Below are 23,684 nucleotides of genomic sequence, written 5' to 3'. Positions count from 1 at the left end.
TTATCTGAGTGACGCAAGCAATTTCTATGAGGCATCGTCAGAGCACGATTCTTGTAAATTAGGTTCCGGTCCGGACCTGTATATACCTTAAAGCGTTGTCCGTCAACGTCGCTCTGTTTAAGTTCGGTTGCAGAAAGCGACTGGTGGATGAGGCGTATCTTGTCCTGTTGAACGTCACGGACATACTGGGTCAACATTAGCTTGACTGAATAGTACTACGAGAGCCGCAAGAGCGTCCCTAAGACGAGCGTTTCCTTACGAATTCAATCGAATCCTTGATAAGATAGCGAGTTATCGTCACATTGCGCGTTTGTCCGATCCTATGGACCCGGTCAACCGCCTGGGCCTCTGCCATTGGATTCCAGTGGGGCTCAACGATGTGGACATGGTTCGCAGCTGTGAGATTGACACTATAATGATCTATGCGGTAAGCATCCTGGAAAGTAAACGGCTAGGGGAGGGAAGACTCACCCCTCGCCGACGCTGCCGATGGTGGCAAGCATCACTCTACAATCAAGGTCTTCGCGAAATGCTTTTAGCGCGTCTGCGCGGCTGGTTAGAGATGTCTGTCCATCGATGCGCCTGAAGCTAACGTTGTGCTGTTCGAGCGCCCGTTGTATGAAGTCGAGCATCTTAGTCCAGCAACTAAAGACAACGCTTCGAGACGTATCAGCATCAGTATGAGGAAGGCATGGGGTGATGTTTGAATTCCAAGTACCTTCTAGAAACACCTCCGCCATCGCTCGGTGTCGTTGCGAGTTCCTTACGAAGGTTGTCCATTAACGCAACAATCTTGACGGACGGCTGATATTCGCCGCTAGCGACGCTTTGGCTTGGCGTGGGAAGGGGTGACCTGCCCGAGCATTTTGGACACGAAACTCCCGATGACTCGATGTCATCTGCACCGTCCATTCCGCGGCACTTTGCGCAAATAGCATGGCCGCAGCTAAGCTCAATAGAAGCCTGGACATCGCTGCCGTCTTCTTCTAATTCCGTACCGCACGAATCACACTTTTGAGACCACATGGCCATATCTCCCCATTGGGCAGCCTCGATATCCCTGTCTTGCCATGCGCGCACGGCCGAAGCCGGAAGCAGGCTCTGGCCATGGTCGCAAATGCGCCGAAGGTGGCCAATCAGTGGCAGGATACTGCTTCCAGTACTGGAGCCCCAACCGCTCGTCACCCTAGATTGTCTGGCCTTGCTCTTCTTAGCCCGTTCTATAGAAAGAGCTATGACAGCCGCTCGGCGTCTGAAGAAGTCGTACAACTCCCTCTCACCCGTGTCAAGCTCGAAGACTTTGTTGATCTCTTCCTTCTTGGGCAATTTCAAGCTGTTCACTATGCTGTCCTTGGTTCTGCGTAAGCACGTCGCCTTCACCAGGGCACGTAGACGAGGAAAGGCGTAGGGCTTTTTCTCCCTGACTGGGTTGCCTATCCACACTTTGAACTGCTCGGGTCTCTCTACAGAGTGAACACGGATGAATCTTATCAACGCGGCAAAGTCATCAATACAATTCTGGATTGGTGTACCGGTCAGACACCACCGGCATGAAGAACGTAATGCGCAGACGGCTGAGAACCCTTTTGAAGCTTGATTGCGAATGTTGTGGGCTGAAGAGGCCAGGTTTGCGGTTAGGTATCCGAGAAGCTCAGAAGAGATATAGCTAAAAACACTAAGGGTACGGGGGAAACCCAACCTACCTTCATCAAGCATCACCCTTGCCCATTCTGTCGCATATAGAGGCCCTCGGCTGGAGTATTCGGATCTCAGTGTGTCATAGGTGGTCAGTATCACATCCGCATTGTGCCAGTCCTCCGCAACTTGTTGCCGGTTGTTACCGTGGTAGGTCCGCACAGTGATACACCCAGGCTTAACGTGTCTATACGCGTAATTTTTAGATAGCCTGCTCACAGGAAAATACACGCAGAGTCATTATACCTCTGAAATTGATGGCTCCACTCCGGTATGGTGGACTTGGGCGTGACTATTAAAGTAGGCAGTGGAATTGCCTTCGACTTCGACGTCTGAAGGAAATCGAGATGCCATAAGATCAAGGATATCGCTGACAGGGTTTTGCCGAGGCCCATTTCCTAGAGTTCGCATTAGACGGGATATTTCGCGCGGCGAAGCAAAGCACGTACATCCGCTAAGATACCACCACGCAAAAGTTGCGGGTGTTCATCTGCCGTCTCGCCTGTGACTACATGATAATACCTACTCCTTGTCAGCATCAAATGATAAAACGTAGGCAAACCAGACAAACCTCTTTGATCCACGTGGGTCAGCCTTTAGAGTCCACAGAGCTGGGAACGCTGGTTCGTCGTATGTTCCGCATTCCCTTTCGATCATCATGGCCAGAGCACTGATCTGATGGCTGCAGCAAAGTTAGTTATCCGTCAGGAAGCCCATGGGATACGTCTTACTCCTTGAGGATTGTCTGCAGCCGCAAGCTAGGACGAACACCAAATGTTGCGTCAGGATCGTGCGCAGACTCGAAGATTTCTAACAACCGGTTCTTTTCGACTTCCGTCAGAACCTCGGCTCCCGAACGACTGAACCCAGCCGAAATCGGCAATTCCTCCAACGGAGGCATAGAACCGCCTGGACGAAGTAGGTATTGCGGGTTGAAGTAAGGTACACTCTTATCACATTCAGTCAGTGTCGGATGCTGAAGATAGAGGCCACCGTTGGCCAGCATTCTGGCGACATTGAGCTTCTCTGACATGAAGCCATAGACGACAACTCTCAAATCGGCCTTGATGTACTGTAATTGCCGATAATTCTCGGGGACTATGATGATAGCAGTGTAGACCACCCTTGCGCGCGTGGCCACGCTTTCGAGAACGGGGGAACAAGCTGCAGCGCCTGAGCCAATGGGTTGGAAGTCGAGCGTGGATATTTTGAGTATCCCGTCAACAGGTTCGATCTTAACAGGGAACCACCGTGCGCCTTTAGCAGCGGAAGATTTAATAGTTGCCGATATCTCAAGCTTTGTTCCGTTAGCGGAGCAATCTGGTTACTCATGGGATCTATCAAGTACCCACCAAGCCGAAGCATGTGTCATACGGAATCTTTCTAGACTCAGGGGACACTTGCATTAACGCTAGCGGTGTTGTGCCTTGGTCGGATGTCGGCTTGGAATGTTCTTGTCTAGCGCAATCGCTCATGGCTGGCTTTTCACACACTGTGAGCTCCTCGTGAACCATGTGCGCTCTTGATACAGCAGACGGTTGAGAAACGATTGACTTTTCGCACACAATAAGGTCCTCACGACTGTCGTGCGCTACAGGTTCGGGCGCGGGAACAATATCCTCGTCGTCATCACCAGTCAGGTCGATGATGATGGGCGGAACATGGGGTGCGGATGTCCCTGCTTCTGGTTCCGGACGGGGCGTATTCAAACTAGTAGTCGGGGCTACTCGGGCTCTCAAAGGCCGCCGCATTTGTGCATCTCCTCTCGCAAAGAAGCCAGGAGCGTACGGTGCGTTGACGATAGGTTAGGCTGAGGGGGTCGTTGGGTCTCGCCCCCTCGGAGCCGCTTCTTTTGTCGGCCATCGTGTCCCAGATCCCTGGTGTCAACTGGGCGCTTATTGCGCTCTCTGCCCTGCTCTCCAGCTCCGACCATCGTGAGTTTGATGTCAAGCTAGCTCAGAGTGGACCACAGGTGACTGGCTTATATTATAGGTAATGAGTGAGGCCTTGCATACTTGGTGTTTCTCGATTGACCCTACGAGACATTTCTCCCGCAAGACAGGAAGCAGGGGCGACAACCAACACATGGTTACATCGACGCAGCCTCCATCTCCTGACGATTAGTGTTTCGTGTAGAGTTATAACGCTTGGTCATCTGCGCGGCCGGGCGGGAGCCCAATCGGCGCACGGGTCCGTACACCCACACGTCCCTATACTTAGTCAGCAACGCCTGCTATAAATTCCTGTATGATACCGGCCGACGGCCAAAAAAGGTTGATTAATAAGCTGTGTTGAATCAACTCCCGGCGATTCCGACGTTTTTCTAATAGTTGAGGAAAGCAGTGATCGTCATCTGCGACTCAGATATACCCAGGCGTTCCTTCCCCGAGCAGACAGTCTAGGGCAATAGGCCCGATGTGTCCTCAATGGCCAAACGTTCGCTCGGTTGGGCCCTGGAAAAAGGGCGTTTACTCTGCATCGCCGTCTTCGTGGATGTCTGCGCCGCGCAGCTGAACCTCACATGCCCAGACTACGTAGCCCGTCACGGTATGTGTGTTTAATCTTTTGCCGCGACGAATCCTCTCCAGCTTGGAGGCCCCGACTGACACGGGAAGCGTAATCTCAGCACCCCTCCTATCACTGCACCCGGAGGAGCCGTACATGCCCAGCGACATACTCACCCACATCCAGCGCACCACACCCAAGCTCAATCACGAAGCCATCCCGGACCCCCTGCCCCCGCTCGACCTGGACAACTTGGAAATCCTCAACCGGTTCGGCGAGCAGGTCGCCCTCACCTCCATCGATGACCCGACCACGTACCCGCCGTGGCTTCTCGGCGAGCGCCCAGACTCCGACGGCCGCACACGGAACGCCACCCCGTGTGTGGTGATTGTAGTGGAGAAGGGCGATTCGGTTTTGGACGCCTTTTACTTTTACTTCTACTCGTACAACGAGGGCCCCAACATCACCCAGGTCCTCGAGCCGCTAAACGGCATCATCGATGGAGGTCGCAACTTCGACCGGTCCAAGCACTTTGGCAACCATATTGGTGACTGGTGAGTCGGGCAACTACATACTGCCGTCGCTCGCTTGGCGGGGGGGGGGGGGGGGGGGACAGTTCCTGACGTTTTGAGTCGAGGGAGCATAACATGATCCGGTTCCGCGATGGCGAACCCGTCGGCATCTTCTATAGCCAGCATAGAGACGGGGCTGCCTTTGACTGGGATGACCAGAGTATCTCCAAGTCGGGGGGTCGGGTACGCACAGGACTTTGCCCACTGCTGGGCACATTTCCCTCTTTATTCTGTCTCTCTAACATCCGTCCGATGTGTATGTAGCCCATCGCTTATAGTGCCCTCGGCAGCCATGCCATGTATCCCACGCGAGGGTGAGTCCTGCCCACCATCCCTGACATGATGCTAACGCTCAACTTTCCCGTGCTTAAAAAAAAAATTCCTATCGACAGGGACCAAGTCCATGATTACGCAATCATAGACTACTGCGACGACGGACCGACATGGGACCCGGTGCTTTCGGCCTACTTCTACCACTTCGACCCGCCCACCTTCACGCTAACGCAGTTGACGCCCCCAAGCGGGTTGCACTCGTCCCCGCCGCCGCCGCCGTCGAACCTCACGTCCTTCTTCTACTACCTCGGCAATTGGGGGGATACGCAGTACCCAGATTCCGACCCGCGCCAGGCCACCGTGCCCTACTTTGGGCTCAAGCGCTTCGAGACGGGTCCCAACGGCCCGCGGTACAAGCACCTGGTGCGCAAGGGCCTCATGCGTGACCACCCGCGGAAGCTGGCGTGGATCGAGTGGGCCGTCGGCGTGTACATGGCCTGGTATCCGTGCTGCTTGAGGGGCTGGCGGGTCTGGGTGTTTTTGGGACTCGTCCTCGCTGCTGTGGTTGGCACTGCTATCGGGCTATGGATTGGCATTAGGAGGTGGATCGGGGGGTTGAAGGCGCGCGCCAAGGCGAGGACGGAAGAGATCCCTCTAGACGACTTTGCATCCGAGGAACAGGGTCTTCTCTCTTCGTTCGACGAGGACACGGAGAGGAATACTAGGGGGGAATAGCCCGAATTTGTATACCGCTGTCGCTTGCCGACGCATTCTTCTGGGCGTCCGCCATCAACGCACGCAGGGGCTAGTAGCGGACATGTACAGCAACCGCCATCAGTGTATACGATTCGCGATGAATTTTTTTTTTTCCCAATGGCGTGAAAGCGGGTGCTTCACCCCTGGCACGCAGATGGCACGGTGCTGAAGCCATCCATTTTTATCCCTGCCCGTGCATTTCCCGGATATCACGCTGTCAACGGCACGAGCCGTCCTTTCCGCGATGTTATTGCAGTTCCAACGTCTCGGGGAAACCAAAAAAAAAAAAAAAAAAAAAAAAAAACCGCGCTGTCCGCGTGGTTCCGAGCGGCCGATGCCGTGACGGACAACCAAGCCGCGATGCAATAGATTTAAATTAGACCCCCTGCGACCGACCAGAGATGCAAAGGGAAACGGAAACATCACCCGCGTTCGGGTAGGATCCGCTCTCTTTTACAATTATGGCATCGGGCGAAGACAGCAAACTCCGTATCCAGACCTTGGAAGAGCCGCTCAAGCCAGCACAAGCGCGAGTCGAACAAGCACAAGCCAGAGCCGACCAGGCAGAGAAGCAGCTCGCCGAGACGATGTTTTCCGACTTTCTCCACATCTGCCACACCGACGTCTTCTTGCAGATCAAGGTGCAGAGAAACTCACTCCTCGCGACCACGGGCGGGCTATCGCACGTCAATGGCAAATACTACCCTCACCACCTGAAGCCGTGGTCGGTGTTCGACTCCCTAGGATGGGGAGCCTTTGCCCTCTTGCGGACAGCATTCGGCCAGCAAGAACTATTCCCCCCCCCCCCCCGGCCCTCCGGGGTGGCTTGGAGTACCTCGCGAGCAAATATTGGCTGATAAGAAGCTGGCTAGCGAGGAAGACCTGGAAAAATTTGAGTGTCTGGCCGTGGAAGGATGCGATCTCGACGTTATCCCGCGATTCCTCGAGCTTGTCGAGCAGGGCGATGCCGCTTCTCCTAGGATAAATAGCAGTGGCAATAAAAACCCGACTATCGCCCATGTTTCATTCAACAACTACCCCTTTGATGTGACTGCTACTGATTCTGATGAGGGAGAAACCGGCGAGTCTGGTTCGGAACCGGAAAGCGATGGAGCGGCCTCGTCTCAGCAACCGGAGTGGGGCCTGTAATCTTCCAGCTCTTGTAGTGGCTGTAACCGTGTCAGGTTAGTTTCTGATTCCACCGAGCCCACCCCCGTAACTGCCCGGGGCTGCGGGAGAGCGACGAACTGGGGTTGCCACAAGTGCAGCGCCAAAGAAACAGCAAAAGCAATGGTGAAGAAGATGGCGGCTCCCTTGTTCGGGGCGTAGAGGTAGACGCTACCCGGCACTATCGACAGTGTTAGAGTAACCCGCTTCCCGAGGCTGCCCAGCATGGCGGGCATGGGGAGGTTGGACCGCACCTATCTCTCCGGACGACATGGTAAATTGGTATGCAACGTCACGCCTCCCATGTTCAATAACACACACAACCATTCACAAGGGCTCTTTAAATAAAAGGTCAATCCTGTTCCTCTGGGAGGATTTGACTCAAGACGACCTGGCCATTTCCTAGACCATGTCATAGCGTACCGGATGCGTTGGGCTCACCCAATCGTATGCTCGCCAATCCGGGCTTGCAAGCTCACATTGTACTTGGGCTGTGTAACCTGAGCCACCAAGAGCATGGAATATGCAGGACGACACTTCCCCGCGTAGTATTGGCAGGGTTCCAGGTCCAGCACATTCTGGCAGAAAATGATGCAGCAAACTTGAGCTTGAAGGAGCTCATTGATGCCCAACATGTCCTATTCTTCCCAATGAGAATTGGTTGCCTCGATGTACATTAAGTTTTCTAGTCGGGCTATGTTGTCTTGTGCTTTTCACGAGACAGGGCACCCTTTCGCGCTCACCACACATTCCACGGTCCTAGAGGAACCCCCTTGGTTCTACATACTGCTCGGATGAGATATTACAATATTCTCCGGCAGGCTCGTTCGGGAGAACTGTCTTGGGTTACAATATGTACTGGCGAGGGATACAACTAGATGCACAAGCTAGGTACTTAGGGGTGAATATTAGGAGCTGGATCTAGATTTACGATACGGTTCTATTCGCTGGGCAAGGGTCGCTGGTGATGCGCCTTATCATCGCATTGGTATAAGTCCGTAAATTACCAGTCTGCCCTTCGAAGCAACGCGGCTTTTTGGCTATTAGCAAAAGATTCCCGTCTTGAAGACCATCATTTCCATGTTGGGATTTATCTCGACCACACATATATTTTGGATTGTAATACGCCCTCCCCCCCTTCTTTGCCCTTTCCCAACTTCTCCTCTTTTGCCAGCATCAAAGAACAATCATCCAGCTATCGAACGCTTCCCCAGCCAAAATATGGGTGTTAGCAAAGGCCGCGAAACACCTGCCGTGGACAACTGGACATGCATTCTCATCTGCCTGGCCACGTCTATGGCCAATTACCAGTATGGCTATGACACGGTGACGATTGGCGGGTTTCAGGTAAGTAACGATCTCGATTGACATCATAGAAGGACCCTTTCGTTGACGAGGTTTTCTGACACGAGAGTGAAATAGGCTATGGTGGGATTTCTCAAAGTGTACGGATACAAGGACGAGACGAGTCGACTTGGTTGGAACATTGGTACAGTACTGCAGCAACTAATCAGCTCGTTCCTGAATATCGGGACCATCATTGAGGTACTTCTCACGGCTATGTGGGGGAAGCGCTTCGGGAGGAGGCCATCGATATGGCTCGCGTCTCTGATAACATGTGTTGCGGCGGGTGTCCAGGTGGGGACGACTAATCTTGTCGGACTTTACTTTGGACGCATCCTCATAGGGGTTTCCAACGGGTTTTACGTTACCTTTGCCAACGCGTACACGACCGAAGTCAGGCCGGCCCATCTCCGCGGCGCCATTGTGTCCTTTTTCAGCATATGGGTTACTCTTGGTAGTCTGCTGGGGGCTGTCGCCAATAACTTCTCGAAAGACCTCACGAGCAAGCTCTCCTACCAGATCCCCCTGGCAGGTCTCTTTGTCATCCCAGTCTTCCTGTCCACGGCAGTTTTCTTTGTACCAGAATTCTCCTCGGTGGCTTCTGGTGCAGAATAGACCGAAGGAGGCTAAGGATGCGCTACGAAAGGGGCAGATCGTTTCACGGATTCCCCGAACTCCTGGAAGAGGAGTTTCAAGAGATGAAAAAAGGAATTGAGGAAGAAAGAGAGCTGGCATCTAACTCGTCACTCAGAGATATGTTCCGTGGAACCGATTTATGTCGCACCTTGACTCTGCTTTTCGGTCATTCTGTCTCATACCTCCTCGGGAATTTGGCTCGTCATAGCCTACAGGGTAAACATTGCTTTTCCATATCAGGTTCTCACTATCTAACGTTTGCCTACTAGACGTTCTTTTTCCAAATGGCTGGCGAAAATCGGCCGTTTGTAGCCAGTATCCTCCAAAATGTCACGTCTCTAGTTGGAGTCATCATTGGCATTTTCCTCACCCAAAATGTCGTGGGGCGCAGGTCGATGATGATGGTTGGCCATTCGACGGCAGCTCTGTTCATGCTCGGCATTGGTATCGCGGACACGGTAGCACCGCAGAGTGCTCCGGCCGGAAAAGCCATCATTGCGTGCGCTCTCCTCTACAAGGCCTTTTACAACGGATTCTCATGCGCCCTCAGCTGGCCAATTAGTTCAGAGCTGGCTAGCTCCAGACTTAGAGTCCTCACCATAGGCACCGGGACCGGCGTGAACTACGTATTTGCATGTAGTAATAAGTCTTGATCTACCTTTGCTGAAGAACATACGCTAACTGGGAAACGAGATCAAGGCTCACTTCGTTTACTGCACCGTATTTTATCAACAAGGAAAACCTAAACTGGGGCGCCAGGTACGCCTACATATGGGCAGGATCCGACTTCGCAACATTTGGTCAGTTCTGCAGAGTCTCCTCATTAAAAAAAAAATCTCACCGCCCCTATTTGCAGTATTTTTCTACTTTTTCTTGCCTGAGCTAAAAGGTCGGACACTTGAAGAATCAGACGAGCTTTTCTAGAATCGTGTTTCCGTTCGCGATTTCCCTTACTACCAGTGTGTATCTTCGGAGAATGCCAAACAGGTGGCCATTCAAGCAATGGAGGGAAAGGTGGAGCAGGTCGAGAGGGTAGACGAAAGGAAACTGGAAGTCTAGTTGTTGCAGAAGGTATTACACTCTCATCTGGAAACTGGCTGCTGCATTGAGCTTAATTGGGGCCTACCGCGGGTGTAGAGTGTGTATCTCGACAGTGCCAGTCTACAACTATTAAAGTGCTTTTGCTATGTTAGTGTCCCCAGCCAGAGGCCCGTGACGGTCTAGGTCGATCGCGTATGTATGGTGAATGTGACGAATCGTGTCTGAAGGATAGAAGCCGGCTTGGATTGAGACCCAATTTTAGACAGATGCATCGAATGCGTGATTTAGAAAGCTACTAGATGACCCCCGAGGAAGCGATGGCAAGATATCGCTCTCGCGATCGGCCGGAGGTAAGAGCAGCCCCATGACCCCCTCGTCACTCACAATTGAACGTTAACCCCGAACGAATGTCCCCGTAATCTACAAATAAATGTTCAGAAATCTCAAGCACAGCCACCCGGGACGGCGCCCATCATCCGGGACAACCCCGCTCCCATTGGTCCAAATGGCTTTGAGACACCCTCCGATGCGAATTCATCATTTCTCCGCAGATGATGAATACCATCCCACATGGGGCTCGCGCCGAGTAGGCCGAATACCGAACTTCAGCATTATAAATCACGGCGCCAGTTACATAAATAGAATTACGATAGGAAATCATTCCTTTTGTCTTGTTTAGTTCTGACAGCGTCCCTTGCAGGAACTGGGATGTGGGGATCCCATCGGCTGCCATCCGTATCGTGGGGGACTTTGCTGGCATCATCCGGGTTTCATATGATGCGAGACTGTTTGTAAATGATATGATCGAAAGTTCACACCCAGGGTCTTGATTGCAAGATAGGGTCTCCAGTCAAAAGATTTATATATACATCTCGGTCGAACTAATTAGATACACCCTGCCTCGTGGAAGCTACATTCATCGTGTTCCCGGATACAAGCGTCATCGCAACCTTAAAGCACAAGTTAACAATTCAATTACTTGATCTCCATGTCCTCCACAACTGTCGTAACGGAGACGGCCCCCGTCAAGTTGGCTTTGGCCTTTGATGCCAAGATTCATGACCAGGTATTGATCCCACATGAACAGAATACGCATGCTAACTACTAACCATTTCTCCAGTATAAATACACAGACTACCTTCCAGTGTACGATGAGGAGACTCGCTTCCCACCACTACAGCCATTCGAGTTCAATGATCGCGGTCTCGTCGCGGATAAGCAGAAGCCGAATCTTTTTTCCAAGAGCAACGCAGATTTGAAGGTCGACAAACTCACGCCTGTCATCGGGACTGAGATTCGCGGGCTGCAATTGTCCGAACTCGATGATCGCCAAAAAGATGAGCTTGCGCTCCTGATCGCCGAACGCGGGGTTGTCATATTCCGCGACCAAAACTTCAAGGACGTCGGCGTGGAACGTCAGAAAGAGTTTGCCCGTTATTTTGGCCCTCTGCATGTCCACGTAAGCTTCGGGTCGTCCTCCAAATGCGAGACATTCGTTAACAATCTTCTATAGCCCGTTGGTGCCCATGTGAAGGATAATCTAGAGTTCCACAACATTTACCTTGGACCCGACAATGAATACCGGGCCAGGTTTCACGACAACAGGCTGACCACTACCGGTTACCATTCGGATGTTTCCTATGAACACCAACCGCCAGGCATCACACTCCTAACTCTTCTGTCTGTCCCACCAACGGGCGGTGATACGGCTTGGGCATCTCACACAGCGGCATATGCACGTCTTTCTCAGCCCATCAAGACATTGCTCGAAGGCTTGCGCGCCGAGCACAGTGGGTTTCCCCAAGCCGAAAATGCGAGGCGAGATGGAAAATTCGTGCGAAGAGAACCCGTCAAGACGGAGCATCCCATCGTTAGGATCCACCCAGTAAGTTTACTCTCCTATTGGCTTGGGTAGTCACTCCTTCTAACGGCCATTCTATAGGCTACTGGGCAGAAGGCTCTGTTTGTCAACCCCGGGTTCACTAAGCGGATCATTGGCCTAAAGAATGAGGAGTCAGATGCATTGTTGCAGCTTCTATTCAAGGTAAGGATCACGGTTCTCATAGATGTCTAACTCTGGGTAATAACTTGAATGATCATAGCACATTACCTATGGACAGGACTTCCAAGTTCGTATCAGATGGGAAGAAGGAACAGTGGCTCTTTGGGACAACCGCGTCACTTCCCACACGGCTATCTCTGACTACAATGTTCACAATCCACAGGAAGGTCTGCGCCATGGTGTCAGACTCACCACCTTGGCTGACAAGCCCACGGGCGTGAATGGACTCCAGTCAGTGTGGGAATAAATCATATGTACGACGCGCCGTCCGTCCAATTGGTATGGGCGAAAAGAAACTGATTTTTTGAGCCAAATCACACTCAGAAATGAAATCTGGACATTTGCACAAGCGTTCATAAATGTGTTGTGAGCTGAGTAGATAGAAGATGAGAATACGTCCAGTCCCTAAGAAATAGTTTCAACCGCTGCTTAAATGGCTTATTGCCATGTTTTGAGCAAGAAGATGGAATAAAAAAAAATAAAAAATAAAAAATAAAATAAAATAAAAGCAAACCCAAAAAGAAAATTGGAAAAATGGGGGAAAAAAACATACAACACCAGGGATTCGCTGGTCATCATCGGCCCAACTACTAGTCCAGCGCTTCGTCGCTTGTGTACAGGGGAGCGGACGGAACCCTCAACATTCCTATGAGTCTATGTCGCTTGTGCAAAGGATGCTGGAGATGGAAGCTTGTGGGCCCTGATCCAGAAAATGAGATGCTCGCCTTTCCGGCAGCCGTAGGTTAGGGTCGTTAACTAAACGTTACGCCTTGTTGTCTGCTCCCGTTTTGAGAAACGGATCACCAACGATTTTCCAAACTTTGGGAACCAAAATGGCCCCATCGGCTCTACTTGGAGGGGTGTTGGACCCGCATATCCGGTATGTGCCCCCCACCTTGCCACCCAACCGCCCTGGCCCAAACGAATTTCCGGGCATACGTTCTCTCCCCAAATCTGTATTCAACCTCCAAGGTCCTGGTTTATGACTCTACATCTTGGCCGCCCCAGCATCCTGGCATCTGGCAGCTCGAACAGAAGAGCGGGAGGAAAACGGATCTCGGTAGAATGAATCAACTTACGACATGTATTGACCGCTTAAACTATTTCAAAGAGAGATTTCAACTCAACTCCCCCACTGGCCTCTTCTCCTTCAGTACGAACATGCCCGCAAACCAGCCACAAGCCCTGTTTAACCTCCTCCCATGCCGCCTCGCCACGACAAACGGAATCTTACCCCCTGGATGTGGCTCGTGGATCTGAATCGGCCGCTCCAGGTCCAGCCCCGTCGGCCGGAACTGCCACACCGAGCCGTACAGCTTCGTGGCCGCGAAGCCCGTCGACGTTAGCGCGTGAAGGAAGTCGGTCCATGCTACCTCGCCGGGCGTGGACGTCGTCGACGGGTTGAAGAAGAGGGTCCGAAAGACCTTGAGGGCCCGGGCGTCGACGGCAAAGGTCGGCTGCGGGTCGACCGGGTTGGCTTCGGGGGATGTCGGGTCGTTTCCGGATTGCAGGGTCGGGGCGGTTGATGAAGAGGTGCCTTTGGTCTTGATCTTGGTCTTTCCTTGTGCCGGAGTGAAGGATGTCTTGTCGGGGTGGTGGTGGTTGTGGCCCAGTTTGCCGAAGTAGAAGGCCGAGAGGGGCTTGGTGAGGAAATCGAGATCTGCATCTGCGGTCGAGACCGGTTGCTTCGACTTGGTTGTGTCGGTGGTCTCCTTTGATGATTTTCGAGGCGGCTCGACCCACTCTGGGGTTCTTTGCAGCACACGATCTTGGGATAGCAGGTGACCGAGAGCCGTGCCCTTCAGGTTGCCTGCCTTAGAGTAGAGACACTTGTCGATAGCGGCCCAGAAGTCATCTAAGTTAGCCTCGGCCCGCCTCAAGGCCTCCACGTTCTCCTTTGTCCTGCGCTTATCGATGGGATAGGCATACCTCCCATCTGCCATGTCCCCGAAGCCTATCTTCTTGTTATCCTGGAAATCTACGGCCTTTAAAATAGGCACGGCCCTCTTCTGGAAATTGCCCCACTCCTTTTCAATCTTCTCCTGGTGATCGACTGCCGCGTTGTCAAAGCTGTTTGCCCACGGCTGGTAGTTCTCAAGCTGTCGCGTGCACTCGGTCAAGACGGACAGAAAGCCTATCGTGTAGGCAATGAATGACGAGACTTGGTTCTTCACCAGCGGCTCTGATTCGATGAGACGATTCAGCTCATCGACTACCGTTGTCAGCTTGAGCAGGAAAAGGTCTCGACCGTCTTCCCAGATGATGGAAAGCATCCTCCAAAGGTCGTCTCGCGCTCTGTCCATCTTGGTCTTGCCCGGGCTCGGAATGCCTTGGAGCTCAACCGCTGCCGATAGACCATCCCCACCAATGCGTCTCCAGAAATTGCGGACCGGCGGCGATGGGGGAAAGCTTTGACTCAATCTCTTCTGCGGCCCTTTTGCTGTTTGGCTAAGGAAGTATCTGAATTTGAGGATGGCGTAGAGATACTCATCGGGTAGATCCTTCATCGGGGATATGGACTGACCGTATTTGGCGTGGAGAGCGCGAAGCTGCTTGGCTCGTTCGTGAAGCTCGGAAATGGCCTCCAATTGGTAAAATGACCTGGTGAGCATGCCCGAAATGCAACGGATCCAGAGGGTATCGGCATAGGGCTTGTCTAAGACTGGATGCTTCTTCCCCTTGCTGTCGAGAACCTGTTCCTGGCGATGTTCCCTGTGGTCGGCCAGTGTGTCGATGAGATAGCCAGGATCCTCACGTAGCGCCCAGAGGTGGTCTTCAGTAGCGGAAAGCCTGGCTGCAAGGAGCGATTCGACCCGTTCGAGATCAATTCTGGCAGGAAGTCTGTACGGTGCTTCGGCTGCCATAACGGCTAGAGACTCAAAGCCGTTCACCTCGACCTCACTCTTAAGCGTCGGTTCGGCTAAGACGGGAAACTTGGCGTCGTTCACGAGGTCCTCTTTGGGTATGTCGTGCAGAATCTGCCTACAGCACTTCACAAGAAATGCCATCAGGCGCTGCTGAGCCTCGAGTATCAGAAGGCCTTCTCCAGGCATGTATTGCTTTCGCCTAAGGCACCAGGTCGCAGCATCCTCATCCTCATCCCAGGCAACAAGCCGGCCGTAATCCTCATCCTTGGTGATGCCGTTCAGCATCATCGTCCACTCGTTGAGGAAAATTGGAACAATCGCTCCGCACACGTGGCCAACATGCATCGCTTCCCCATCAACGCCCGCAAAAGCCCGACGGAGGATGACGGGCCCGGGCATTGAGCAGCAGCGGCAGGGTTTTCGCCCCGCTCAGGTCTTCCTGGTTGATATACGGCCACAGGAACGAATCTCGGTACCTGGTCCCACCATCAGCAACGCGCTGCTGCGGACTTTCCTTCTTGAAGGCGTCGAAATCCGGTCGGTGTACGGCCGCCATCTTGGAGCCCCAAGCCGGTACGATGATGGCGAGGCGTTGCTTGGTGCCTTTCTTGGCCCATCGACGCTGAATGGTCGCCTCATGACGGCTGACGATATCGTGCAGCAAGTGGTAGTTCTCAATGATGCTTCTGGACCGAGTTCGAGCCAATGCACGGGCTTCTTCAGGGGGTGCAGGTCTTGGGTATCGGGAGGCCAGGACCTTGGAGTAGGTGCATGAAGCTGGCTGGGTCATTGAAGTCTATGCCGGAGAGATCAGGGCCCCCGCCATCAGAGGCAGAATCCCCTGGACCGAAGGGGTCGAATTGAAATCTGCGATCCATCTCGTGTGAGATGGGCGCAAGGAAGTTTGGGTGTGGAAATGTGAAATTGGCGAAAGCTTCATTGTTGGTACAATTATTGTTAAGGCTCGAAAGTGGGGAACATTACTTCGTACTGTGCAGTCATTTGTGTCTGAATTTTTGGTTGCTTGTAATCTACTGTGCAGATCTTGGACCGGATACGCTTGATCGGACAGCGCAAATATCGTCGAATGTCACAAGAATTCCCAAAAATACCACTGTACGAAGTAAAACAGGCCTTTTTAGACGGCAGCGGGTCTTCCGAAGTCGCAGCATAGAAAGGGAAAGGGAAACGTTTTGGGAATGGGAATTGGTTTCGGCCAGGGTTTGTGACATAGAAACTGTTTCGGCAGGGAAGAAATTACTGAATGGGATAATTTCCATGGAATTGGCCCGCTCTTTCCAACATAAAATGGAAGGCAGTTCGACTGTTTACTAAAGGACGAAATCTCATGTAAATGGTCAGATTTCCGACATCGGTGGCATACAGCTCTAGAAGGCTTGTTTCAGCCACCGTTATAGTTCTTTTATTATATCTGACCGTTCCACGCTGGTGATGAACCCAAATTTAGGAAGGAACCAAGGACCTAACGCTTCCCCCATTTTGGAATCAGTTTAGATAGATAAACAAATAGCAACCTTCCCCCCGTTTTCCAATAAATAGTGTCTATTTTAATTATCGTATCCAGGTCTCCTGCTGTCTTTAAACCCGTGCGAAAAATCCCTAGCCGTCCTCGGGAGGGATACTATCCCGTATATGACGCTTAATTGAGTCATGGAGCACAAGAGGCGGGGTAGAATCCTAAGAAAGCATCCAAGGATGTGTGCCCGCTTGTGGTCAGTCCTCGTCCAAGAGCAACCCCAGAGCCATGTCATAATCTGACGTCCGGGTATGGCGACGTTACTAGAGATTCCACACGAGCTGCGCCAAATCATACTGACCCTTGCAATCTGGAACCCGGAACCTCCGCCCAAGTGTCCCCAAGAGTCCCGAGATCGTATGCGCCTCCGAGACGACTGGGGCGTCTGGGTTCTTATCAGTGAGCGCGAACCAAGTGCCGTGTCGCTGCTCCTAGCGTGCCGGACTTTGCACGATGATGTCGTGGATCTCCTCGCGTCACAAAACGCTGCTCACGTGTATGAGCTGGACGTCATGCTCATTCCTGGGTGTGGTCTGTTGCCGACGTGGACATGCTGCCCACCTCCGAGCCAAGTTCAGATCAACACAATTAACGTGAACTTCCGGATCTTCGACGATGAAGACGGGTTATCTAAGAGATTCGGAGGGCACAGCTCTTTTGAGGTCTCCAGAACCTACCCGAATCCCCCGCATAGCGCCTGGAACTTTTATCGCCTGCTCGCCTCATTCCTCGCGTTGGGGCCACAGGCATTGTCTAGCCCCGCGTGGCAGCTAAGCCACCACGGCTCCCTATCGACATGCAGATTCACAATTCGGCATCTCGTAATCAGCATCACATCTAACCAAAGAACAGAACTGGATGAGCTCAGCGACCTCGAGGACTCTTTTTGGAACCCACTGCCCCTTTATAACCATGATTACACAACCCCTTACGGGGTTCCCGATGAGCTTAGAATATTCCCCGGGCCAGGTGAGGAATCTCCGTACTCCTGGCCCCGCACTACGAACCAGTGGAATGTCAGTTCAGCACTCGAAGAGCGCTTGGGTTTCTACCTTGCCAACGCCTTCTGGGCTTTACTAGACTTTGGGTGGCTGTCCCGGGGATTTGGCCTTATAGTCTATGAGGGTATTCTCGATGATATTGAGATTTGGGTTGATGGAGAAAGGCGCGTGAGGTATGATTTAGACGACCTACTATCGCATCTGCCCGGCATAGATTCCAATCCCGAGGATATGGCAGCTCTTATGCGGTGGAGCGAGTGGGTGAAAAAGTGGAGGAATAAAAGTCGGGAGGGGGTTTTGTTTATAGAACCCCGGCCATCTTGGCCGTTTACCAGGTATCGGCCACACAATCCTATTGACTGGGAGTTTGGCGACGGTGTCTCTGAATATCTTCATCCCTAGATGCAAAATAGCGACTATCGGGATCATAAACAATCGACTTATTATATGACCAAGCAGCGCCCCTTGACCCATAAGATACCATTGCATAGCATTGCCTATTTACCCCTGTCACGGGCCGACCTTGATGCAGGCCCAGGGCAGTAACATACAGCAAATAAGAAACCATCTAGCAGCTCGGGCGGTCTTGTACTATCGCTACTTAGCCAAAGAAATAAAATCGAACAGATATCAACCGTATCACTACACGTCCCAAAAGGCTTAAAACGAGCACTCCTAGGACAGTAGTGCTTGTTCTCATGAGGTTGGCTTATCAGCTAGACACAAATTGGGTTACCGTAGCCTCCCGTTAAGTATATGATCGGATCTCCAGGTAACATGATCTCGGAATTGCCATTGCGTTGACCTCTTCACGTAACCCATTTTGAAGGCCGGATCCTTGAATCGGACATGACAAGCTTGTTGCTACGCTCCCTGCGCTAACTTTTAATATTTAACCAGTCCGCTCCTTAATCTTGCGGCTTGGGCTCATTCTCGGGGTTCATTCGGCTGGGCGAGTTTCGGGTGTGCGTCATCCATTCGCATTATTCCGCCATGCGGACCCTGTTCCCAACACCACAGTCGGGCCATCCACCAGCATTCCGGCACCCTTGATGCAGCCCGGCCGATCCAATTAAGTTCGTCCGACGCAAAATCGGGGGCTTGGCGCGGGTGACAGTCGGTTGCGTATTGCGGCACCCCACGTAAAACCAAGGAAGCTTCTCCGCGGACGGATCACGCAACGTAACCATTCAGATGGTGAGTACTATTACTGCCAATATTGCTACTACTACCCAAAAAGACTGGATTAGGAGCATGCGGTGGAACGATGGGGGTCATTAAAATTAAATATGACAAGTTAAGCCCACTCTATAGAGCTCCGACACCAGGTGAGCCCCTCGGCGGAGGAGGGTAACATATTGCACAAAACATTAGCATTCTAACATCATCTACAGGGAGATGCCGGCTAGTCAAAGTGGAAGCAGCTATCGGGGACAGAATGACATGCTCTGGTCACCTCGGGGGATTATAAGAGGCAGTCGAGGCAGTGACTTACCGAGTGATTTGGAGGAAGGAGACCCGACATCATCCCGACTACCCCAAAAAGCTGCAACATAATGGCGAAAGAGAAACAAGAGGCGGCCTCTATCAACACCTCCACGGCGATTGACTACAGCCCCAAGTCGACCGGCGAGAAAACCCAAAATTCAGACACTGAGAACAGTGAAGAGATCCGCCAGCGCATCCTTGCAGAACAGGTCCTCGGTAATCCAAAGCGACCCGAGACCAATATTGCAAGTCTTTGGCGGCGCCAAAGAGGAAACCACAAGCCAGAGGATATTGCCACTCAGCCTTCAGTTTTCGATGATCCAGAGCTCGCCAAGTACTTCCAACCGAGTGAAAAATATGAGAACCGTCATCGATTTGATCCATCTTTCCGATGGACCTGGGCCGAAGAGATACCTCTTGTTCGGAGAATAGATTGGAAGGTCACAGCCTGGTCCTGCCTTGCGTTCTTCGCTCTTGACCTGGACCGAAGTAATATCAGCCAGGCCAATACGGACAATTTCCTTGACGACCTGGGATTGGACACCAACGATTACAATCTCGGCCAGACTGTCTTTCGAATATCCTTTTTGCTGGCTGAGCTTCCAAGCCAGCTTGTTAGCAAAAAAATAGGACCGTTAGTGGCACCCCTCGATTGAACCCTCTCTGTAGCTCAATACTAATTGTAATGGCTGAACAGTGATCGGTGGATTCCAGCCCAGATGATCCTGTGGAGCATCGTCAGTGGGGGACAGTTTTGGCTGAAAGGCCGCTCCTCGTTTCTTGCCACGAGAGCTCTTATTGGCCTGCTTCAAGGCGGATTTATCCCCGATGTGATCTTGGTTCGTCGTGCCCAGCTGACCTCCGACTACTTTCACAGAACTAATCACCCATGCGCCAGTACATGTCTTATTTCTTCAAGGGAACAGAGCTGCCCTTCCGCCTCGCGCTATTCTGGATGGCAAATCGGCTGACCGACGTGGTCGCACCGCTGTTGGCGTACGGGCTCTTACGGCTGAGGGGATATCACGGATATGAAGGATGGCGATGGTGAGCCGCTTCAGGAATGCTGCTGAAAACATGCCATCTAACAAAATTGTGTATAGGCTGTTCCTTTTGGAGGGCATACTCACTTTCGTGATCGGCGTATGGTCAGTATTTGCAATGGCCCCATCCCCAACTCAAACCAGAGCGCTATGGCGTCCAAAGGGGTGGTTTACAGAGCGAGAAGAAAAGATCATGGTGAACCGGATTCTCCGCGACGATCCTTCGAAGAGCGACATGCACAACCGTCAAGCCATCACACTGAAGCTTCTCTGGGAGTCCCTCTGTGACTATGACCTGTGGCCTATATATATTATAGGCTTGACATTCTCCATACCGGCAGGGCCCCCGGATCAATATTTGACCTTGACTCTTCGACAACTCGGATTTGATACATTCGAGTCCAATTTGCTGAGTATTCCTTGTCAAGTTGCCACGACCGCCAATGTACGATCTATCACACACGTGGTACTTATGAGCCAATATTTGAGTGCTAACGCATCATTCTGCAGATGCTTCTCCTCACGTTCATTTCAGAGCGGATAAATCAACGTGCTCTGCTTGGAATCTTTGTCGAAATATGGTTCCTCCCCTGCGTCATCGCCCTTGCGCTACTCCCATCCGGCATCAACAGATGGGCGGCCTATGCCGTAGTGACTGTCTTGTTGTCTTATCCATCACCACACCCAATGCAAGTTGGATGGTGCAGTCGAAACTCCAATACCGTGCGCACCCGAACTGTCTCAGCAGCAGTGTACAACATGCTTGTTCAAGTGCAGTCCATCATTAGCTCCAACATTTACCGTAAGGACGATCGACCAGAGTATCGACGCGGAAACCGCGTTTTGATTGGCATCGCCGCTATGAATATTGTGGTTTATGCGAGTGTCAAGCTGTACTATGTGTGGCGCAATAAGTCTCGGGACAGAGTGTGGAACGTCATGTCAACCGAGGAGAGGCAGACGTATCTAGATACCACGACAGACAAAGGAAGTAAAAGGTTGGATTTCAGGTTTGCAAGCTGAGGGACAAGAAGGACAGATACGCGGGCAGATCCAGCAGCAGTCAACTTACATACCTGCACTACGCGGCCAATTGAACGGCTTACAATGTGAAACGGCAGCCAGATAGTCGGTCAGAAATCAACTCATCTTCCCATCCTTATGCCTCCCATACAGGCGGTCCTGGAGCAGTGTAGCTAGTTCTCGGAGGTGAATACGGCCAGAGTAGCCCGGGATCGTTTGCCTTGTATGCCCCCGGGAATGCAACCAATGGCCCTGGCGTACCGTCTCCGCCTCCTGTAACCTCGACTTGTCCGCAACTAATGTAGAACTGGGCACCTCCAGGATTTTGTGCAAGATGAAGGGCAATACTCTCGACACGGACGAGATATTTGCCACTCGGCAAACTAGTAGGTACCGTAAAGCTCACTTCGGTCTTGCCTGGAGGCGTTATCAAGAAAAGCTGTCAGTTCATGTAACAGCAGAACAGTGGTGTGGGAGGGAACCTCCTTACGATAGGCAGGCCAAGCCTTTTCATCGCCACCAAGCGGGCCGTTGCCTTCCACGGCACTGATACTCCCAACCTTGAACCAAACGTCGCCATCAGCTTCCCATGTGTTTATGTTGGCGTCCTCGGGAACCCTCGCCATGTAAAACTGGCAGGGGCCGAAATGCATGATTCCTGATGACGCCACAAAACCCAGAGTATCGCCGGCTACTACGGTCGTGGTGGCTGTCCCAGGGCTCCCTCCGAAACAGCGAAAATCGGGACTATTCACGTCCGAGACGGCACCATTGTCGCGTGAATTCTGGACTTTAGTACGGCGTACGGAAAGCCAGTCGGCAGTTTCGGGCCGTCCGTTGACAATGAGCCTCGGAAACTTGTCTTAGGTCTTATTAGTGTTAAAAGCCACAAGATTGACGAAGGCATACGACTCACAATGGGCTTGTACTGCTACTACGAGTAGCAGGGTAGATATGAGATAACGCATTCTCTCCCGAAGTCAAAAGATCGATGAGCAGTTGAAAGTGGAACCTCGACTAAACTGCAAGGCGAGATATCAAAGAGGTAAATATCTAATTCACTACATCCATTCGCCCGGAATTGTATAAAGGTAGTCGCGGACTTATCGAATGCCATCTTTAATTCAGTCACTACGAATCGACATTGAGCGAAGAAAATAGATTATTTCGTGTGGCTAATGTGCTTGAGAACACCCATTTCAGATACCAGGCAACGCCAGAAGTAGGGAATCGTGCGTGCATTTAGCCTATCATCCTGTTTTGAAAAGAGCGAATGGCATCAAGGATATAATATCAAGTCGAACCTCCTCAGTCAGGTATCCAGGGGACATTGGAAAGTGAGATCCACTCGCCCGAGACTCGGTTTCTACACGGGGAGTCCATGTTAATACAAGTACAAGTCGAGATTCAGACCGCACAAAGAAAGGAAAGAAGAAGAGAATGAGGGGTGTGCTGTGAGATGGACTCTGGGACAGTTTGCAATTCACCAAATTGGGGAACTCTTCGTTCAACATGCTTCTTTCGTCGCTTTGTCAGTATCAAATGGGCGTTTGGTCTAGGGGTATGACGTCAGTTTTGCATACATTTCAATGCCTACTGAAAGTCGCTGGTTCGATTCCTGCAATGTCCACAATTTACTTTTTTGCCAATACTGGACTTTTCCTAACGAAAGAATTGAGGTAGCGTACCATCCTCAACTGTCTCTGAGAACCACAGGCGTTTTCTTTTACCCTGGATGTTTTCTTTTTTCCCTTTATTTATTATATCTACCTTTTATAGTACCCCGGTGTCCTCACTCCCGACACCAGCGTTCAGCAAAGGGAAAACAAAACAAGACGAAAAATAAACAAAATAAAAATTAAAAGAGCAACAAACCAAGGAAGCTGAAAAGAGAAGAATAGAGGAACAAAAAAAAGAAGAAAAAAAAAGACAAAGTCGAACCGATAGTTGAAAGTGGTCAGTATGAGGGTCGAACTCATGACCTTGGCATTTACTTGATAAGCCGGATAGCTTATTAGTACCACGCTCTAACCAACTGAGCTAACCGACCGCGGTGTGATTGTTGTCGCAGTAGCTTCGAAAGGCTTACCTTGTGTTGTGCAGAGCCCCAGGTGGAGTAACTGCGACAGTGGAGTTGATGGGATGAAGTGTAGAGAGAAAGGCCTAAAGTGCGATGCGCAAGACGTGTGGGCATCTAAGACATTTTGTCGAGGCTGCTCACCAATCTCTCCACGTAATATGCTTTAATACTATGCGTTGAATCGAACAAAGATATCACCGATTACAAACTCGAGCGAGCCCTGGAGCCATCACATTCCCCGCAGGGTAACTAAACGGATGCCATGGGGAGTTAAAGAAAGTTCCCGCCCTGTTTGCCCAACTCTGCATACGTTGAAGCAAGCTCGAGGTTGAATGGCCCTGTGAATTCAAAGGCATCCACGACTTCGTGAGGTGTAAATGGACGGGGATTGTTCAGTGGATTTGAGGCCTACTATATGCGTGCGTCTTTTCCAGTCTAACCTATTGATGGCGCTGGCAGGAAGAGTGAATATTAACAACTCGGAGTCTATCATCATAATAAAGAGTTATATATAGATATAACGCAGTCCACAACTCCATCATCATCAATACCTCAGCTAGAAAGATTATAGTGCATTCTATCTATTAATGTTAC

General features: G+C 51.5%; 7 protein-coding genes and 2 pseudogenes across 7 annotated transcripts; 6 read left to right on the top strand and 3 right to left on the bottom strand.

The window, feature by feature from the left end:
- On the bottom strand, positions 1-3,628 carry SAPIO_CDS6360 (uncharacterized protein; the record flags this gene model as incomplete). The annotated part of the gene is made up of 9 exons (XM_016788482.1): positions 1-24; positions 87-185; positions 260-410; positions 472-657; positions 719-1,486; positions 2,222-2,377; positions 2,427-2,992; positions 3,189-3,379; positions 3,484-3,628. 9 exons carry the CDS (start codon positions 3,626-3,628, stop codon positions 1-3), a joined length of 2,286 nt encoding a protein of 761 aa, XP_016641916.1.
- Positions 3,629-4,121: 493 nt separating this feature from the next.
- On the top strand, positions 4,122-5,780 carry SAPIO_CDS6359 (uncharacterized protein; the record flags this gene model as incomplete). Its single annotated transcript, XM_016788481.1, has 5 exons — positions 4,122-4,242; positions 4,322-4,754; positions 4,838-4,955; positions 5,037-5,086; positions 5,165-5,780. 5 exons carry the CDS (start codon positions 4,122-4,124, stop codon positions 5,778-5,780), a joined length of 1,338 nt encoding a protein of 445 aa, XP_016641915.1.
- Positions 5,781-6,262: 482 nt separating this feature from the next.
- On the top strand, positions 6,263-6,950 carry SAPIO_CDS6358 (uncharacterized protein; the record flags this gene model as incomplete). Its single annotated transcript, XM_016788480.1, has 2 exons — positions 6,263-6,487; positions 6,546-6,950. The coding sequence occupies 2 exons, from the start codon at positions 6,263-6,265 to the stop codon at positions 6,948-6,950; spliced, it is 630 nt and encodes a 209-aa protein (XP_016641914.1).
- A 1,239-nt stretch (positions 6,951-8,189) lies between these two features.
- SAPIO_CDS6357 (uncharacterized protein) lies at positions 8,190-8,927 on the top strand (the record flags this gene model as incomplete). The annotated part of the gene is made up of 2 exons (XM_016788479.1): positions 8,190-8,315; positions 8,391-8,927. The coding sequence occupies 2 exons, from the start codon at positions 8,190-8,192 to the stop codon at positions 8,925-8,927; spliced, it is 663 nt and encodes a 220-aa protein (XP_016641913.1).
- Positions 8,928-10,977: 2,050 nt separating this feature from the next.
- SAPIO_CDS6356 (Alpha-ketoglutarate-dependent taurine dioxygenase) lies at positions 10,978-12,298 on the top strand (the record flags this gene model as incomplete). Its single annotated transcript, XM_016788478.1, has 5 exons — positions 10,978-11,055; positions 11,110-11,448; positions 11,503-11,874; positions 11,932-12,033; positions 12,092-12,298. The coding sequence occupies 5 exons, from the start codon at positions 10,978-10,980 to the stop codon at positions 12,296-12,298; spliced, it is 1,098 nt and encodes a 365-aa protein (XP_016641912.1).
- Positions 12,299-13,169: 871 nt separating this feature from the next.
- Positions 13,170-15,317, bottom strand: SAPIO_CDS6355 (annotated as a pseudogene; the record flags this gene model as incomplete).
- Positions 15,318-16,706: 1,389 nt separating this feature from the next.
- Positions 16,707-17,858, top strand: SAPIO_CDS6354 (annotated as a pseudogene; the record flags this gene model as incomplete).
- A 1,154-nt stretch (positions 17,859-19,012) lies between these two features.
- On the top strand, positions 19,013-21,010 carry SAPIO_CDS6353 (uncharacterized protein; the record flags this gene model as incomplete). The annotated part of the gene is made up of 5 exons (XM_016788477.1): positions 19,013-19,578; positions 19,642-19,783; positions 19,843-19,991; positions 20,048-20,432; positions 20,498-21,010. 5 exons carry the CDS (start codon positions 19,013-19,015, stop codon positions 21,008-21,010), a joined length of 1,755 nt encoding a protein of 584 aa, XP_016641911.1.
- Positions 21,011-21,146: 136 nt separating this feature from the next.
- Positions 21,147-21,978, bottom strand: SAPIO_CDS6352 (putative glycoside hydrolase family 61 protein; the record flags this gene model as incomplete). The annotated part of the gene is made up of 3 exons (XM_016788476.1): positions 21,147-21,427; positions 21,501-21,872; positions 21,927-21,978. 3 exons carry the CDS (start codon positions 21,976-21,978, stop codon positions 21,147-21,149), a joined length of 705 nt encoding a protein of 234 aa, XP_016641910.1.
- Between the last annotated feature and the right edge of the window lie 1,706 nt (positions 21,979-23,684).

This window comes from Scedosporium apiospermum (genome assembly GCF_000732125.1).
Source record: "Scedosporium apiospermum strain IHEM 14462 chromosome Unknown SEQ_SAPIO_0102, whole genome shotgun sequence".
NCBI classification, from domain to species: domain Eukaryota; kingdom Fungi; phylum Ascomycota; class Sordariomycetes; order Microascales; family Microascaceae; genus Scedosporium; species Scedosporium apiospermum.
The sequence above is the reverse complement of the archived record's forward strand: the minus strand, read 5'-3'. Positions and strand labels throughout refer to the sequence as shown.